This window comes from Seriola aureovittata, chromosome 2 (genome assembly GCF_021018895.1).
Source record: "Seriola aureovittata isolate HTS-2021-v1 ecotype China chromosome 2, ASM2101889v1, whole genome shotgun sequence".
Lineage (NCBI taxonomy): Eukaryota > Metazoa > Chordata > Actinopteri > Carangiformes > Carangidae > Seriola > Seriola aureovittata.
In genome coordinates, this window is record NC_079365.1 from 13374022 (window position 1) to 13390846 (window position 16825).

General features: G+C 39.1%; 2 protein-coding genes across 2 annotated transcripts; one reads left to right on the forward strand and one right to left on the reverse strand.

Moving 5' to 3' along the window:
- The first annotated feature begins 2515 nt into the window (after positions 1-2515).
- Positions 2516-7459, forward strand: olfml3b (olfactomedin-like 3b). The gene is made up of 3 exons (XM_056364558.1): positions 2516-2680; positions 3733-4018; positions 4747-7459. The coding sequence occupies exons 1-3, from the start codon at positions 2582-2584 to the stop codon at positions 5526-5528; spliced, it is 1167 nt and encodes a 388-aa protein (XP_056220533.1). The 5' UTR covers positions 2516-2581; the 3' UTR covers positions 5529-7459.
- An 818-nt stretch (positions 7460-8277) lies between these two features.
- cdk2 (cyclin dependent kinase 2) lies at positions 8278-12876 on the reverse strand. Its single transcript, XM_056363914.1, has 7 exons — positions 12442-12876; positions 11040-11117; positions 10828-10948; positions 10560-10730; positions 9779-9880; positions 9480-9683; positions 8278-9303 (listed from the first exon to the last, which is right to left on the reverse strand). Exons 1-7 carry the CDS (start codon positions 12555-12557, stop codon positions 9199-9201), a joined length of 897 nt encoding a protein of 298 aa, XP_056219889.1. The 5' UTR covers positions 12558-12876; the 3' UTR covers positions 8278-9198.
- Positions 12877-16825: the final 3949 nt, after the last annotated feature.

The following is a 16825-nucleotide window of genomic DNA, read 5'->3' on the forward strand; positions in this document are numbered from 1 at the left end:
TTGCACTGCCATGCGTTAGAGTGATCATATTGCAAATAACCAACAGTACAATAGACTCAGTTGTTGCAGCATCAAGTAGCAACAGAAGCACTGAGGGTGTAACTTGTGTGTATGATCGATATTAAGAGGGTGAAAGCCACCATGCTGTCAGTAGTAACAGTGCCAATGTACCGCGTGCAGATAGGCACACTGCAGTGATGCTGCAAATATGAAAATGCAAAGCGCTGTTCATACAGAATGAAAATAACACTGGTTTGATTTGCAAAATTCATTTACTACTCCTGGTGCCCAGGGTGCTTTTTACATAAAATCATAAAAGAGAGCGTATGAATGACAGACAGACTGCACTAGTCATACTCTAAATATGTGATCAAACCTTTTCCTTCTCAGTCTCATTAAATATAAAAAAAATGCTTTCTTCCACAACGTTGTCTGTGTCTCTGTGGTTAAATCAAAAATAACACTCAAAAGACAAGAAGAAAATTGGAAAATTATGAATCATAGCAGGATCAAAAGCAAACACACACAATACACAGTCATTATTCTATGCTTGAGTTGAGTTTTAAAGAGGTGTTCAGTGATGTCATGTAGCTTTTGTATAGCAAGGTGGTCTTATAAATTACAGGGGAGACCAGAGACAGTTTAGACAGCATTTCCTATTTCCCCAGTAATTCACCATTCACCAAACTAACTACTGTTTTTGTTATGCTATAGACATCACCACTGCTATTACAACTGTTCCTGTGCACATGGAACAGCTGGAAAACATGGCAGACAGACTGGCAATATGACTAAACACTTGATGAATCCATTTCGAGAAAGGAAAATCTTGCATCTACTTTTCACACACTGTTTTGCAGTTAACATTTTTTTCCAGCATGAAAAATGACTTTTGACCACACTTAAGGTTGGACATGACTGCTCAGAGCTTGCGACATCAAATGGATTTTCAAGATGGCTCTAATCCAAAGGGGAAAAAAAAAATTAATGAATGTTGCTGAACATCTGGATTCATCTGCAACAATTTTTCACCTCTTCTGTATTATGACACACTAATAATATGGCGCATTTGAAGACTTAAAACCTACAAAGATATGGCACTTTTTTCCTATTCCATTACAGCTCAGGACAATATCCAAGAGATACATCTGGTAAAACTGTTGAGAATAGTTTTACATTTTTTAAGTCTGTCTTAATACTCACAGGTCCAGATGCACAGTGTCAGAATTACTGGTAACTGTAATTATTTCTCCTCTCCTGAAGAGATCCCCTTCTTACTGCAACTTCACTGTAAGAGATGGGGGATAAAATGCAAAAAATGTATTTTAAATTTTGACTGAAGCTAATACGTGTCCTCAGCAGTTAAAATTAGACAGATTTTGCACAGTTTTCCTGAAGTTAGTCTTTTTAGTGCGAAAATCACTCTTTGTGTTTCCTCTGACTGTTGATTCTTGGCTAAACCCGGGTGGAGGGATTAGTCCACGAAGAAGGAATTATGTTCTAAAAGGACGGTAACTTTTGATGATAGCCACTTGATTTGTGTAACGGACTGCTGAAGCCTCGTCTTAGCTTTGGTTAATTTTAGAATATATTTTTGTGGGGACTGTGAATTCTGTACCCCATCACTTACACTGGAGTTGTGGACAGGATCATTTTTACAGCCAGTATGGACAGGAAGAGGGATTATGTCGACCAGTGACTCTGTAGTGTAAATATAGGTCTGTGAGTATTGTTTTAAGATATATTTAATGTGAGGATGCTTACAAAAATAATGCCATGAATAGTGTTTATTTATCTGTAAAGTTCAGACAAAGTGTAGTAAATAGAAAAAACTTAAATCAAATCAATGTTTAGAGTGGCCAGTGTTGTTTTTCTGTGGATTTCTGTGGAGTCGGGGCTTTATCATTGTCATTAATTCCAGACTGACCCCATCTTGTTGAGAGCAGGGCTCTGTGGGGGGCAGACCATCTGTTGCAGGACATCCCCCTGATAGGATTGCGTGATGGATGATAAGCTAAACAACTTAAGTGCCTCAAGCTTTTGCACAAGACTGTATGTGCAGTAATAATCTATCCTACTGTGCTGCAGAGAAATAGTCTATACTATAGTCTAGCTTTGTGGGAGAGTTTAGAATATGGCCTATTTTTCATTCTGATTAGTATCCACAACCCATAATATCTTCCTCTCCATACAGAGCAGTACAGTGCTTCACTCACTCCTGACTCCTACTCACATTTCGCTTCCTCTTCCTACGTAACTTGTGGATCTGTGCCACATTACTGTCCTGTGTTTTGAAGAAATAAAGGTTCCAACACCCTGAAAACAACCATACACTGAAGACAATACATTTGTTTGGCTTTTCAATTTGTCAACCAGGTAAAAAGTGAGGCAAAAATGAGATGGACTATCTTGTCTCAGTTAGACTCTGTGAGCTTCCATCTGCACCAGATGTTTTTGGCTCCTCCCCGGCAGCTTGGTAAAACATTCCAGCCCACCTCTGGGATTCGGCTGGCTCTCCACACACTCCCACTGAACTCCAGTCAATATTTTACAGGAGCTAAAGAGACCGAGCTGATACAAAATGAGAGGACTTGTTGTCTTGGTTACTTTGGCCTGCTTTGCCACCGCTCAGCACCAAGCACTGATTGACTATTTGGAGCGGAGGCTGCTTGCTATTGAGGTAAGACTCCCTTTACCTCCCTGCCGAGCCCTGAGCTCCAGAGTCCCTCTGAAAGGAAACTTCCAGGGACAGGGCAATGGCAATGGAATGCAGATGTGGGCAAATACTGGGGAAAATGCTGGAAAATACGTCTCTCCTAGGGATTATGAGCTTCTTGTCTTGTCTGGGTTATACCACTGCACCTTAAACGGTCTGTATGTATGTCAGACAAGTGTAATGTCAAAATGCCATTATAAAAAATATAGTTTATTATATGACAGTAGAGATGGTTTGTTTACAAGACTTGTACTAATTTGTCGTCACAAAGTTACATTTGTCATGATGATCAAGTAAAGATAATAATTCTCATTTTAATTTAATTTGACCAACAACACATGGAAAATTAAACATCTCTCAGGAAACTTCCTGCCTGTGTATGAACTAATTTTCTGTCATGAATGAAAATGTATCTCATGTATTGTATTGTACAGACTAATGCAAACTTACCAGTAATAACTTGCCATTCAGTAATGCTATTTCAATTCTGCTCATGAGTAAGTAATGCTCTTCTCTCTTCCATATTAGATCTAAAGTCTTTCAAACACAGTTGCTTACAATAAACTCCCTCAAACATTCACATCACTTAGTCTCTTCATTGTTCTGTAAAGTGGTGCCAGACTTCACTGATCACCTGTAGAGAAAATCTAATTTCCTCCGCAGTGAGGTCAGAGGTCAGGGTCTGCTACAAAGCAGCACCCACAGAGAGTGCCGATAGGATTCAGTGTTTTGCTAAAAGACATTTGAGCAGGGTGGATACTTGCCACGTGTAGTTTGAACCTGGTTGTTTGAAGGATGAGTTTCCTACTGATTATGCCCCTCTGTTCCAGTCTATTCACTGAGCATGAAAGGAACATAAAATTATGGCCTTTTCCATGCTTTCCAGGAATATATTTATAGTTCCCATAAAATGAATATCCATGTGTCATTCCCACTGTTGAAAATCTAAGATGGAGTCTGACCACTTCTGCTTGTGTTTAGATTCAGATATAACTAATCACCTTTGTTAAAAACAGGACCGGATCTCTCTATGGCACGAACAGACCACCCGTTACGCCTCAGAGCTGCGGGAGCTGAAGCAACAAATGGTATCTCAGCTGGAGAACCTGGACAAAGAGAAAGAGGCGCTGAGGATGAATCTGGATGGTGTGGGGACGAGGGTGGACCGAGTTGAGCGTGAACTTGACTACCTGGAGACTCAGAACGGGGCTCAGCCGTGTGTGGATGTGGACGACAAGCTGATAGAGCAGCAGGTGACTCTGGTGAAGGAGAAACAGAGAACCAAATATTCAAAACTCTCAGGTGAGATATGATGTTCTTAAACTTACAGCAAGAAGACCAGTTTATCAGAAAAAACACTGCATTGTGTTTATCTCAGAGCCTCTCTTCTGATTGGCTGACTGTTTTCTAAGTGACTTACGGTCCAGGCCAACCAGAGATTATGGATTGTAGCCTACTACTGTAGCTTGGTAAAACTCACTGGTGAATGCAAATGATCAGTCCGTTCTGAAATGAGGCAAAAAGACGGCCTCAGCGATGGAATGACCACTTGCTGTTGTGTTGTTAGTGAAGTTAAAACACAAAAGGTAGGTTAGACGGCGGGTCCAGGTGTGCTGTGCTGTGGGTTTGGCTGAGGATGGTGACTGTATAGTTGTGACATCACAAAAGTCCTGTTGGCTCGTTTTAAGGCACAGTTTCTGAATATGGGCACAGAGCACTTTGATACTTTCACAGTGTTTATATAACGCCTAGACCTGCTTTATAATAATAAAAGACACAGAAATCTCACGTTCTGCTGTCGTTAAAGGTCCCATATAGCGACTGATCAAGAAGGCACAAAGTGAGGTAATAAAGTGCATTCATTGCCTTAAGTTTCCATTCATAGTCACTCCTTTGGTGAGCCAGTTCTCTCGACAAGAAAGCTGAACTATCCCTTTAAATACAGTTCTGATAGATTTAAATGACAACATAATGTAAACACTGTTAACGAGTCACCCATCACATAAGGCCTCTCACTGTCTTATATTCAGACTGCAGCGACATGATCTCCAGTATAAAAGCCATGAAGATCTTGAAGCGAGTTGGAGGGCCAAAGGGCATGTGGAGCAAAGACACCAGCAGGGGCTCGGGGAAGGTCTACATCTTTAATGGGACTGATGACGACACCATCCACGAGTTTTCCTCTGTGCAAGACTTCACTCGCTCACTGGGCATGTCTCAGTCCAAGACCCTGAAGCTGCCGACGGCCTGGAAGGGAACAGGACACGTCGTCTACAACAATCACGCGTATTATATAAATCAGGCTGAAGAAGTAATGGTGGTTAAATATGACATGAAGAACAACTCTGTGACAGACAGCGCAGTGTTTCCTGTCCAGGACCATGTCCCCGTGTACGGCCTGACCCCTGAGACAGTGATGGACCTGGCTGTGGACGAGGAAGGCCTGTGGGCCATTTACGCCACACGGCAAAACAGGCACATCTCTCTGGCTAAAATGGACGCCAACTCGCTGGACATTGAGCAGATGTGGGACACGAACTGTCCGAGAGAGAACGCAGAGGCGGCCTTCGTCATCTGTGGCACTCTGTATGTGGTGTACAACACCAAGCAGCCCGGCCGCTCACGTGTGCAGTGTGTGTTTGATGTCAATGACATGGTGACCAACGAAGATGCGCCACTGGTTTACTTTCCAAAACGCTACGGAGCTCACTCCAGTCTGAAGTACAACCCACAGGAGCAGCTGCTCTATGCCTGGGACGATGGCTACCAGATCCTGTACAAGCTTATCATGAAAAAGAAACTAGAAATTTGAGCTGATAACCCACCTACCAAACGCTTAAATGAATATACCAGTGTTTTTAGCTCCTTACAAATCATGTATATTTAATACAGCTGGGGACCATTTGTATATTTTCACTGTACAGGTTCAGATTTTTATGTGTTTTTGGTACTTTTAAGGCAGCCATTAGTTTCCACCTCATACTATTGAAACTTGAATTGTATAATCACAGTAGACATCAAGTCTACTCTTTTAATACACGTATAAAATGCCGTACTGTGCTACTTCACAACTATTACATAATTTAAAAAATACAGTTGGATACAAACCTGATGTTCAGTATGATGCATCAAACAACTCAATAACATTTCAAGATTCTGCCATTTGATTATTTTCATACCAGGAGATAATAATTCATAGAAAACATTGGCTGCTTTGACGTCAGGAAAAATACATTAAAATCTGAAACACTAAGATAGTTTTGAAATAGCCAGCAATGATATTAAGTATTCATGATTTATAGTGAATAGGATAAAAATGCAAAATGACTGGTATGTTCCTTTATGTTCAAAAAAGGGGAAAGAGTGCTGGATTGTGAGATGTATCTGTACTTTCACATGTGAACATAGGCTGTGTTTTATATGTATTTCCAGATTTTGAGAGGTATTAGGTGATGTCTCTGTCTGAGGCACGGTGTTTCATCACTGTCACAATCATATTTCTAATCAGACACTGCACTGCACTTCCATCCATACAATCAACTCTGTGTCTACTGGTGGGTCAACCTGAATAGATTTACTGTACTGTACCTTACCTGTGATCTCTTGTGCTACTGTCTGTTTCTAAAGTTGTTCCAAGTGCTTGTTTCTTTTTGTTCATGCAAATATTGTGCAAGTAAAGGTCACATCATAATTTTGAATTAGTACAATGCACCTGACCACTCACTTCAGCCTCGCTGTCAAAATCTTTCCATCCTATACTTCAAACGTCTTTTTGCTCTCTGAATAAATTGTGACAACTTAAATCTTGGCGGCCTAGCTGAGTGCAAACTGTTATGTCATTTCCATATGAATCAAATTCATTGAACCTCAGCTCTTCTCACCACTGGTCATGTGCACCACTTGTTCTCCCCCAGGGGAAGCCCCTGAGTCTGAGAACTGTGGCTTTATGGTTAGTCATTGACAAAGGTAACAGTCAGTGTAACATCCATAATAAGTCAGTCTAAATAAAGGCTTTAGTGTTCCTGAGCTAGTCAAGATATAACATTACATTAATTAAATTTCATTCTGCAGCTTTATTCATTCACCAGTGTTAACAAATTTCTAGTGTTCGGATTGATAACGTTTAAAACTAACTATCATCATCACAATATATATGATGTTGTCACTTATAAAGCATCCACAACCATTTAGTCACTATGGCAGACAACCTCAGAGCTGCCATAAATATAACTGGGATCTTAGGAAGAAACAGCTAGCTGGCTAGCACTAATATATTCCTCTCTTTATGCTTTATGTATTCCTCTCCCACAAGCTGAGCACATATGTATTTTGTGGTGTTAACCTTTTACTAAATGAAATCACCAAAAGTTACAAAGCACACCACTATATGATTTATGCCCCTCATATAATGCAACTGTTAAATATTAATTTATGGCTATAACATCTGTTTCCTGCTGTTTGCTTATAATATTCTCAATTTCCCACAGTTCCTATTTTCTCTAATAATTGTTCATTATGAGAATATAAATGGAAACTACACCTGTTAACCCAAGGAGTCTCTCTGTTGCTATGTACAATCATATTAAAGCCACTGTGTAGGATTTGAACATTAGACTTTTTCTACTCTCTCTGTTGCTATACCACTTCTTTTTTTTTTTCAACCTGCTTCATTTAAATTAAACTTCTGTATTGTTTGACATTATGTCTACATATGGCGTGACTAATAAAAACTAATTCACTCAACACTTTGGTTGACTACTTATATTTAACTGAAGCACAAAACCAGTTGAGCACGGTGAGTTGTCAGAAACAGTCAGAAATCCTGGTATGTACAAGTGAAAGAGCAGATTTCAAACCCTGAAAGGAGTATGTTAAAAATCCAAAACCGTGAGGGTGGGTGCTGCAATTATTACGCTTGAAACATTAAGTATGGAGGAGTTATTACAGATTATCAGATTTTAGTTTAAAGCAATTGAAGCCTGTTTTCCACTTTTTAGTGTAGATTAATAACATGTAATTACCTCAGGAATGATGTTTTAACATTTAAAACTATCAAATCATTTTCATTTTGAGATGTTGTTTTCCTCTGATACCACAGCTTCTTTTCATTTTCATTTTTGTCTCGAAAACAATTAAATCAGCACTTTTGTTGTACTTTGCCTGCACTTATATCATGTCAGTCTGTACATCATGTTTTTTCTTCACATAATTTGACTTGTACACATTAAACTCAATATTAGAAATATTAAACAGTTCATTGTCACTGCCAGTTCGTGACATAACTTTGCAGGCTGACACGAACTTTCCTCATAAATTTCTTAGTATGTCTGATGAGATGAACTGGGCCTGTGTATTTGACCAACCAGAGATTACTTCAGTGTTAACAGTAATTTGATTTAATAAGGCAAGGCAGCATTTGTGGTGTTTCTGCCTCACAAAGTATTTGGCAGAATTGTTTCACTTGGCTCCAAAATTGGAGAAAATAATGATTCACTTGTGCTCTAACTGCAACAGACTACTGACCTTTCATTTGCCGACTTGAGACCAAAATCATGAGTAACTCTTATTTGAACAAGTTTATTTTTTTCAAACTGTTAATAAACAATATCCATAAAAAACAGTTAATTAAGTTTGGATAAAATCTTGAATAAGAAAAATGCAACAGCCCATTAAATTCTGTAAAATCTGAATTAGAACAGGGAACATTTGAATATCGTAACTGTATGTACAAAGCTGAGAACTTAAGTTTGGTAAATAATCCTGCCAGAAAACCCGAATGAAGCATTTCTCTGTGTTCAACAAGCCAAGGTGCAGTTTTAAAATCACTTCAAGATACTTTGGACCCAAAGTCAACTGTAAGAATCAAACTACATGAACATGATTATAATTTCATGTTCTTTAAGCACTAACTGTTTTACATCAGCCTACGATGTCTGTTGTGTGACAACTTGTGCTGAGTCGTCACTCCATCTTTCATTCAGCTGCTGCTCAGTCTTACAAAGCACGGCATTTGTTATTTGCACTATCCCACAAACGTATGCGACAACATTTAATTCTACCTACTTGACTATTTGAATGTGGACATCCTGAAGCCAACATACCGATTAAATTGGGAAATTTAATGGCACGTAACTAGAATGTGTCTGCCTGACCTGCACTCAGTCAGAGGAACATCCCAATCACAAATAACATTTACATCAAACATGGCAGCTGCACATAAATATGCAAAATTATGATATTGGATATTACAGTTAAACATTCATAACTATTACAACATCGGAGGTGAAATAACAGCAAAACCTTCAGGACATCTATTTTCTAGAAAGCTGGTTTTCAGTATTATCAAATATCCATAAAGGATCCAACATATCCTGTAGTGTCCACCGTTTTTGTCTATTCCAGGTATGGTCCTGAAAGGAGGCTGAGGTCCTTATTGCTTACACGTTTGTTGGCATAAAAAACGGCCCGATATTTTGCTCGACTCAGAGTCTCAGATGAGGAACTGGCATGGTGACATCGCGGAAGAATCGATGTACAAGGGCATTTTTGGCAGATAACCTTTTGTTTGGATCGTAATTCAGCATTTCCTGCAAAGACAGAAAACAACAAAGAAAGAACAAGAAAGAAAGAAAGAAAGATGATGTCAATTAATATGTCTATATACTTTTCCTGCTAATAAATACACAAACAAACATACAGCATTAACCTCCTGGGCAGATGTGCTAAATTAACAAATGTATGAATTGACTGCAAAGGCTCTCACTCCAAGCAATTCTCTTCCATCCTCGTCAAGAAGAGGAACCACCTTGGATAAATCCTGTCTGGCCCACTTGGGGAAAGAGGGTTTGTAGTCGGGCATTGATGTGACTCCGGGCCAGACGGTCTCATCTGGTGTGCCCAAGGTGCGGAAGATTCTGAATAACTGGTCGATCTCTGAGTCGCCGGGGAATAAGGCCCTCCTGGTGATCTGTACAAGAAGAACAGTGAGGCCAGACTGTTGGTGAGATGTTGATCCATTGTGCATCTTGTATAGTGGAGAAGGATGAAAACTGAGTGCATTACCATTTCAGCAAAGATGCAGCCTAAACTCCAGATGTCGACAGCTGTGGAGTAGTATTTGCAACCAAGGAGAATTTCTGGTGCTCTGTACCAAAGTGTTACCACCTGTAAAATATCACAGAAGCGACTTAGAAACACTCAAATGCACACACAAAAACGCAAAAATGTGCAGCAAGAGAAACACTTTCTGTTCTTCTTGCGAGTACAGAATTAGCCAAAACTACGTTTTGCTGTGGCAATCAAAATTATGTATTTCTGTATTTAAATTTGAATACATCTGAAACATTTCTGAAGATGCTTTGGCTTTACTGTTATGAACTGCCGTGTGAAGTATTAGACATATATTTTAATCCATGTTTAATTTTCTTCCAAAACACTGATACTCTAAAAGAGTAAAGTTACTCCAAAGAGTGACGGTGTGAAATAGCAACGCAAATATGCCACTGCCATCATTTGGAGTGAATTTACTCTTACATTTATTTAATAAACAGAATTGGCTTTGGAAACAGTGAAGGTGTATGAATGCTTTCTGAGTTCACTGCAACTTTGTCTTATTCAACACTACTAATAATTGATTCCACCTAGCTTGGGAAATTTGTGGTTCGTAGATGTACAGTGCATTCGGAAAGTCTTCAGACCTCTTTAATATTTTCACATTTTGTTATGTTGTATGTAAAAAAACCAACTGGTCATAGTAATGAATTTGCGCTTTAAATCATATAACCCTTTATTTTACTTCACAAGCTTGTTGGCGTGGATCAAAGATGGAAGCTGTACACCTTACCTCATGTGTGTATGTGCGGACAGGTACTCCGAAGGCTCTTGCCAGGCCGAAGTCAGCGAGCTTGATCTCCCCCTGAGCGTTGATGAGGAGGTTCTGTGGCTTCAGGTCTCGATGAAGGACCCTGTGGGAGTGGCAGAAGGCCAGGCCTTGCAGCAGCTGGAAAAGATAACTCTACAAAGGCAAGAAATATAAACCAAGGTGAGCTGATTCAGACAGAGTTAATTTTCTTCTTGAAGATATCAAGACCGCAAATCTAGCTGATGTTTACCTTAACCAGAGGCAGTGGGATACCAGTGACAGATGAGGAGTCCATGAACTTCTTTAGGTCCTGATGAAGGAACTCAAAAACAAGGTAGAGCTTGTTCTCGGTGTGGATGACATCTCGCAATCTGAAACGCATTAACAGGCAGGTTGGACTAAAATCTGACTCAAACAATACAATTATCTTGCAAGTAGCTAAATGTAAGATTAAGCACTTACTTGACAATATTTGGATGACTGAGTTCTTTGAGAAGTGAAATCTCTCGGATGGCAGTGCTTGGTACACCCTCCGTTTCCCTGTATGAAATCCATGGTAACTTAACTGGTTATGTTATTGAGGGTCACTCGCTCATACATACCAGGTTATAATAACTTTGTCATTTTAACATTTTTGTAATTTACTTCTGCTTGGTTATTGTTGATTTGAAGACAGTTTCACTATCATGTTTAATTAGTTTTATTCTATCTTTTCTGTGTCTTGACAGTTGGGGCAGGTGTAAAGCATCCAATCAAAAACTAACTTGATAAAAACAAAGTAACTGGATGAAGACGACCAAAGTCGTGCCGTCAGCTGCCTCTGTTATAGTGGCACTGCTCTAAGTCCTATAATTACATCACTGCACCATCACTGGCAGTGCAGCTAACAAATCAGCAAAAGGACCGATAAGCCCACTAATGATTTTGCTTCCTGTTGTCTGACACAAAAGTCACAAAACACTGGATACAGAGACTCACTGATGCCACCTGCTGAGGCCTGGGAAATGTGTGTTACTTGGCACAGCATGACAGCACAGGAATATTATAAATAAAAAATTTCCTTTTGTAGGCCTAAATAAGGAATACACTTACATACTTACACATGCACTGAAGCAACAATCAGACCCATGTTTAAATATGCATTATATTCAGTGGTTCCCAGAATTATTGGGGCTTTTGACCCTGTGACCCCCTGACTGCTTATAATAAAGCAAAGGGCTGCAACTTATTACTAATCATTTTTAATAATCAGTTAATCTGACAATTATTTTTCTTATTTCGTCGTTTAGTTTATGAAATGTCAAAACTCCAAGGAGATGTTTTTAAGTCTTGTTTTGTCCACCCAACCCAAAACCCGAATATTCATAAAATATGCTTGAAAAATGACAAACGATTGCTCAACTCTCCATATAGTTGTACATTAATTTCTGTCAGTCGACTAAGCAGCTAACCAGCTCACTGTTTCAGCTCACCTTGTGACCTCTTATCAGACATGAGTTCAACCAGAGTCGTTTCTCTTTGCTGGTTGGGACTCAATGCAAAAACATCTACAGTACTTATAGGTTCTTCTCCATTAAATGGATCGTGTTTTGATGTTATAGTTAAATGGATGCTGTAAAATGTGCATGAAAAATAAAATGTGAAATATAAGTGTTAGGGGCATAGGGATATATGTTAGTACTGTCTAAGCACAGCTACAGCTTAAAGGCTGGTGGATAACACACATCGTTTTTGTAATGTTTTTATTTTCTGATGTCAACCCGGGAAAATCCTTCAGCTGTGTTCAGCGCGGTAGGAGGAAGCTGTGTAGTTAGCAGCAGAAATCGGCCAGATGATAACACCCAGCAGTCTTACGGTAACTTACGTGTCTAGCCTGATTTTCTTCAGAGCGACAGTTTCTCCGGTGACTTTGTTCTTCGCTTTGTAAACCACTCCGTACGTCCCTTCTCCTATCTTTTCCACTTTCTGAAACGTATCCATTTCCGGATAAGTTTGTTGGTTGTTTAGCCAGTTAGCAAGACTCCTCTCTTTGTGTCGGAGCTAACAACTGCTCGGTGGCTACGGAGACAAACGTGGGGGACCGACATATAATTAACCGCTCCTCCGGGGTGGTTAAAACTGTCCGGACTCACCACAGCCTGAGGACGGAGTTCCTGTTGAGGATAAACTTTCTCAGGTCAGAGTGAAGCCACTAAAAGCCGTAGAAAGGGTCATTAGCCGGCCCTGGTGATGATGGGTTCAGTAAATATGAGGATTAGCGCGGTGGCTGCTGCTCTGTGGAAAACACTGAACCAACACAGCGCCGTTTCCCGCGTTACCCCGAGCGCGTTCGTTTTTCTGTTCAGGACACACCGTCAACCGAAGCCGGGTGGTGTTTTTGAGTTTTTCTAATCGCCTCTCACCAGCGCCCACAGAGGGAATCGTCGTGTATTAGACTGGCAATGCTGAGTAAGTAAACATGTTTTTCAAATGCACTTGTCAATTGTGTTAAAATTCTTGGTTTTAATGTCAATGAGTGTAAGTCGGGAGATGGAGTCGTTTCATGTCGGGATGAGAAAGAGCATTCAACGAACAACCCTCACAGGTCACATGGTGAGAAGATGATGACGTTTTTCATATTCAACGCATGGGTGTATTATAAGAGGCGGAGGCGGAAGTTATTTTTTAATTTGTTTTTTTAATCGAAATAAATAAATATATCATGCTATAAAATAAAGATAAACACATGTGACGTTTACAGAAACCTGATTTAACAAATAGAAAGTTTAAACAAAATCTAAGTCTCTTTATAAATCTCTCTTTTTTTTTCTATTTATTTATTTATTTTATTTTATTTTTTACAAATTTTAGAACAATTAACAGGGGAACTACTATGACTACTACTCACATTTGTGTATTGCTCAATCTCTCTTTTATTATCAACTGAGCAAAACTTGGTAGAAACAAATGACAGTGAACTAACACAACACAAAGAAACAAGCAACACTTTCAAGATTACTTTCAAAATACCTCATTAATCTAATGAGTGGCAGTTTTGTTTACTTTTTCAGAATTTTTGCACACTATTGATTTAGTCTGGTTTGCTGCCCTCAATTATTTCACTGTGTACTGGAGAGACTGAGGGAGGACAGTTGCTCCCTCTAGTGAAAGAAAGTGTAGCTGTGCAATCACTTGCTCTGTAAAGCTGAGGTGTCTAACCTTTCTCTGTCATGCCTCCTCTGGGAAAGCCAAAAATGTTGTTTTGTTAACTCTCCTCTAAATGAACAAATTCAAAGACCATTTTCACAGCAGACATTTTGACTTGACAATAAAAGATTAAGTGTTAGCACTAACATTATTAATGGTTTTGTTGCAGGAATTATTGCAATGCCGTAGTAATGTTATGAGTTATACCCGTGTGTGACAAGTTAAAATGATATTATGCAACATGCAACAAAGATCTCCAGCAGGAATCAAGCCGGTGACAGAGCAGTTAGATAATCATGGGAATCAACAGGTCACCAGGATGCTTAAGTGAACAGTTTAACGTACCCAAAGTCCTGTCAGGTCTGATAAATAACCTATGTCATTATCTGTCAACCATTTGGCTTCAAGGTGGCATGAAACATGAGGAGGGACGCATTATTTTTTCTGCAACTTCTTATCATGATTTTGTGGTTGTATTTATGTAGACTTATGTAGAATCTCACTGATTCTCCTATTAGATGTAGGGTAGGTCAATGTTGGTACAACTGGTCCATATTGATCTAAAATATGGACCAGGCTTTGTCATGAGGCATTAGGTGTCCTCTGAAACAGCCTTTGTTGATCCGTCTAGACATGAAAGCATTCATGCCCAATACTGCACATGATCAAAGCCCAGAGGCTTGACATATCTCCACCCAGCAGATTTATATGTCTCTGTCCACAACAAAGGAAACATTTATTTATTGTTTATGTGTGAGTTAGAGGCATAAAGACAAGCTAAAAAGGCTGCCATGGTTAGATGAGAGTGTAGGTTGGTTTCTAGTTTTGCCTAATTTTGTTTAATAAACAGAGATTGTTTCTGAAAGTGATGCCAGTCACTATTCTTTCTGGCTACTAGTACACATGCAAAGGAATAATCAGTGTGGACATTGTTAGGAAACAGGTAGCTACCCTAAGATCTACCTCAGAAAGGTATCCTGATGAAAGTCATGTTCCACTGAAAGGTTTTTATTGTCCCATTTTTGGGACTTGCTGTATTCATGAACTGATGTGACTGTCTGGTCCGATCTTCAACTGGCTTTTTACAAACCAGATGGTCTTATTGATCTGAGTTTTGGTCGATTGCAAAACACAATCCTCATTTTCTGTGAGTTAATGTTTAGAAAAGAGAGTGTGTGTGTGTGTGTTGTGTGTGTGTGTGTGTGTGTGTGTGTGAATGCAGGTCAGTGAGTGGCTCTGTGGTTCGGTGTTTTTTTCAAGCACCCGAAATTAACTGTGGCCCCCAATTTTAAAGTCTATGCACTTTGATTACTGTTTATTCAGTTAATGTGATAATTCACTACTTTTTTTAATGTTGTAATTTTTTAGAATTTATGTAATTTTTTAAATTTGACTTATTGTGAAGTCAACTACCAAATGCAGTAAATCTGTGTTATACATTGAAAAAACATATCCAAGAATTTTCCTGGAAAGTGAGCACTTGTAAAATTCCCAGATTTTTGATTATTTCCCATGACTTCTTCTGTCTAAACAGCTCTCAAAATTTCATGTTAATCCCAGAAAGTCCCTGAACCACAGCAACAATGCTATTAAGATACTACACAGTGGAGACTAATGAGGAAAGAGGCTGATGTTTGACTATTTGTGGTATGTTAAGTCAGGTGCTCTGTGGGGCGGATTTATTTCCTCCTGAACTTTGCTGTTAGCACATGAGAGGTCACATGTAGCGCAGCCTGAACAGACTCACAGACATGAGACAACATCAGTGGGAAAACCACCAATCACTGTGATAACAGAGCTCATAATGACTGATTTTTTTAAAGTAAAATATTAGTACTTAGTATGACCACTTAATCGTCTCTTTCATTTAACTTTAATTGCTCATAGGAGTTAACATGCAAATCCGAAAAGTCAAAAACAGGAAACAAAAACAGGAAAAGTACAAAACTAATAAATAACTAAATAAAAATACTAAATATAAGAACATAAGTAAAAGGTGAGTAAATAATAAAAGCTTTTATGAAAGCATCTGCTCTTTATTATTTACTCATGTTTTATACATTCATATTTCTCCCTTAAATATGGCATTTTTCACCAGAACCATTATTATAATGCACATTGCTTCATTTTGATTGAATGAATGGGTAGATTATGAGTGTGAGACTGTTCAACCCTGCCTCTTCAACAGCAAAGGTTTTCATATTATGATACTTCTCATGCTGTAACACAATATAAACATGTATAATGTGTTAGATAAATACTATGTGAGTCTACATTACTCTGTTTTATTATAGAGAAACTGATCGGTGAATTACCTAACAAACACACTTAAATGATGCTCTTCTATTTTCCAGTTTTATAGCACATCCTGATTAGACTCAGGCCAACAGAGAAACATAAATAATTAACTGTGATGTATCAATGATATCTTCAGGATTTATTGACATTTGCATCATGTTACTTGAAGATGCTACATGTGGGATGCTTTGTCATAGACTAGATGTGACTCATATTTGCTGAGAGAACTCTCTAAATAAGCACGAGGAGACAAAAAATTTTGAGATTGATGTGAGTGAAAATTGGTTTTAGTTTTTTAATCACTTCCAGAATCGATCAGCTCATTCATGTAAATGTTTTCTCGTCCCCATCTGAATGAAACTTTGCGTTGTTACAGAGGATGTGTCTCATAATCCGAGCACGGGTGTGTCTGTGTGTTACCACGAGCACAGATTCTTAGAGCTGCAGCAGCCCGAGGTGGACAGCAGGATACGGAGCAATGGCTGTGGAAATAAAAGGATGCCTTTGATTTGCCGTCCACACACTCATCTTGTGACGCCCATGCACACATAGCTTTAAGGTCATACGTCAAACACAGGCATGACTCGAGCTTTGCTCCCAGTTCTCACTACTCTCCATCCTTAAGCCGGCGTCACGCACAACATTTGCCTTTATACTGTGCAGAAAGCATCCATTGATTTTCCAATAATGCACTTAGAAATTATTGTCCTACTTGAGGGATGTCCGTTATTTTGTGTTCACTTGAATTATTTACGTGCACTTTA

What these genes read in the sequence shown, in the direction of transcription:
- cdk2 (XM_056363914.1), bottom strand. Translation starts at nt 12,557, where the DNA reads ATGGATACGTTTCAGAAAGTGGAAAAGATAGGAGAAGGGACGTACGGA. An exon ending in TCCCACTGCCTCTGGTTAAG is followed by an intron (nt 10,731 to 10,827) that starts GTAAACATCAGC and finishes TTGCCTTTGTAG; the next exon opens with AGTTATCTTTTCCAGCTGCT. An exon ending in GCTGCATCTTTGCTGAAATG is followed by an intron (nt 9,684 to 9,778) that starts GTAATGCACTCA and finishes CTTCTTGTACAG; the next exon opens with ATCACCAGGAGGGCCTTATT.
- olfml3b (XM_056364558.1), top strand. Translation starts at nt 2,582, where the DNA reads ATGAGAGGACTTGTTGTCTTGGTTACTTTGGCCTGCTTTGCCACCGCT. An exon ending in GGAGGCTGCTTGCTATTGAG is followed by an intron (nt 2,681 to 3,732) that starts GTAAGACTCCCT and finishes TGTTAAAAACAG; the next exon opens with GACCGGATCTCTCTATGGCA. An exon ending in CAAATATTCAAAACTCTCAG is followed by an intron (nt 4,019 to 4,746) that starts GTGAGATATGAT and finishes TCTTATATTCAG; the next exon opens with ACTGCAGCGACATGATCTCC.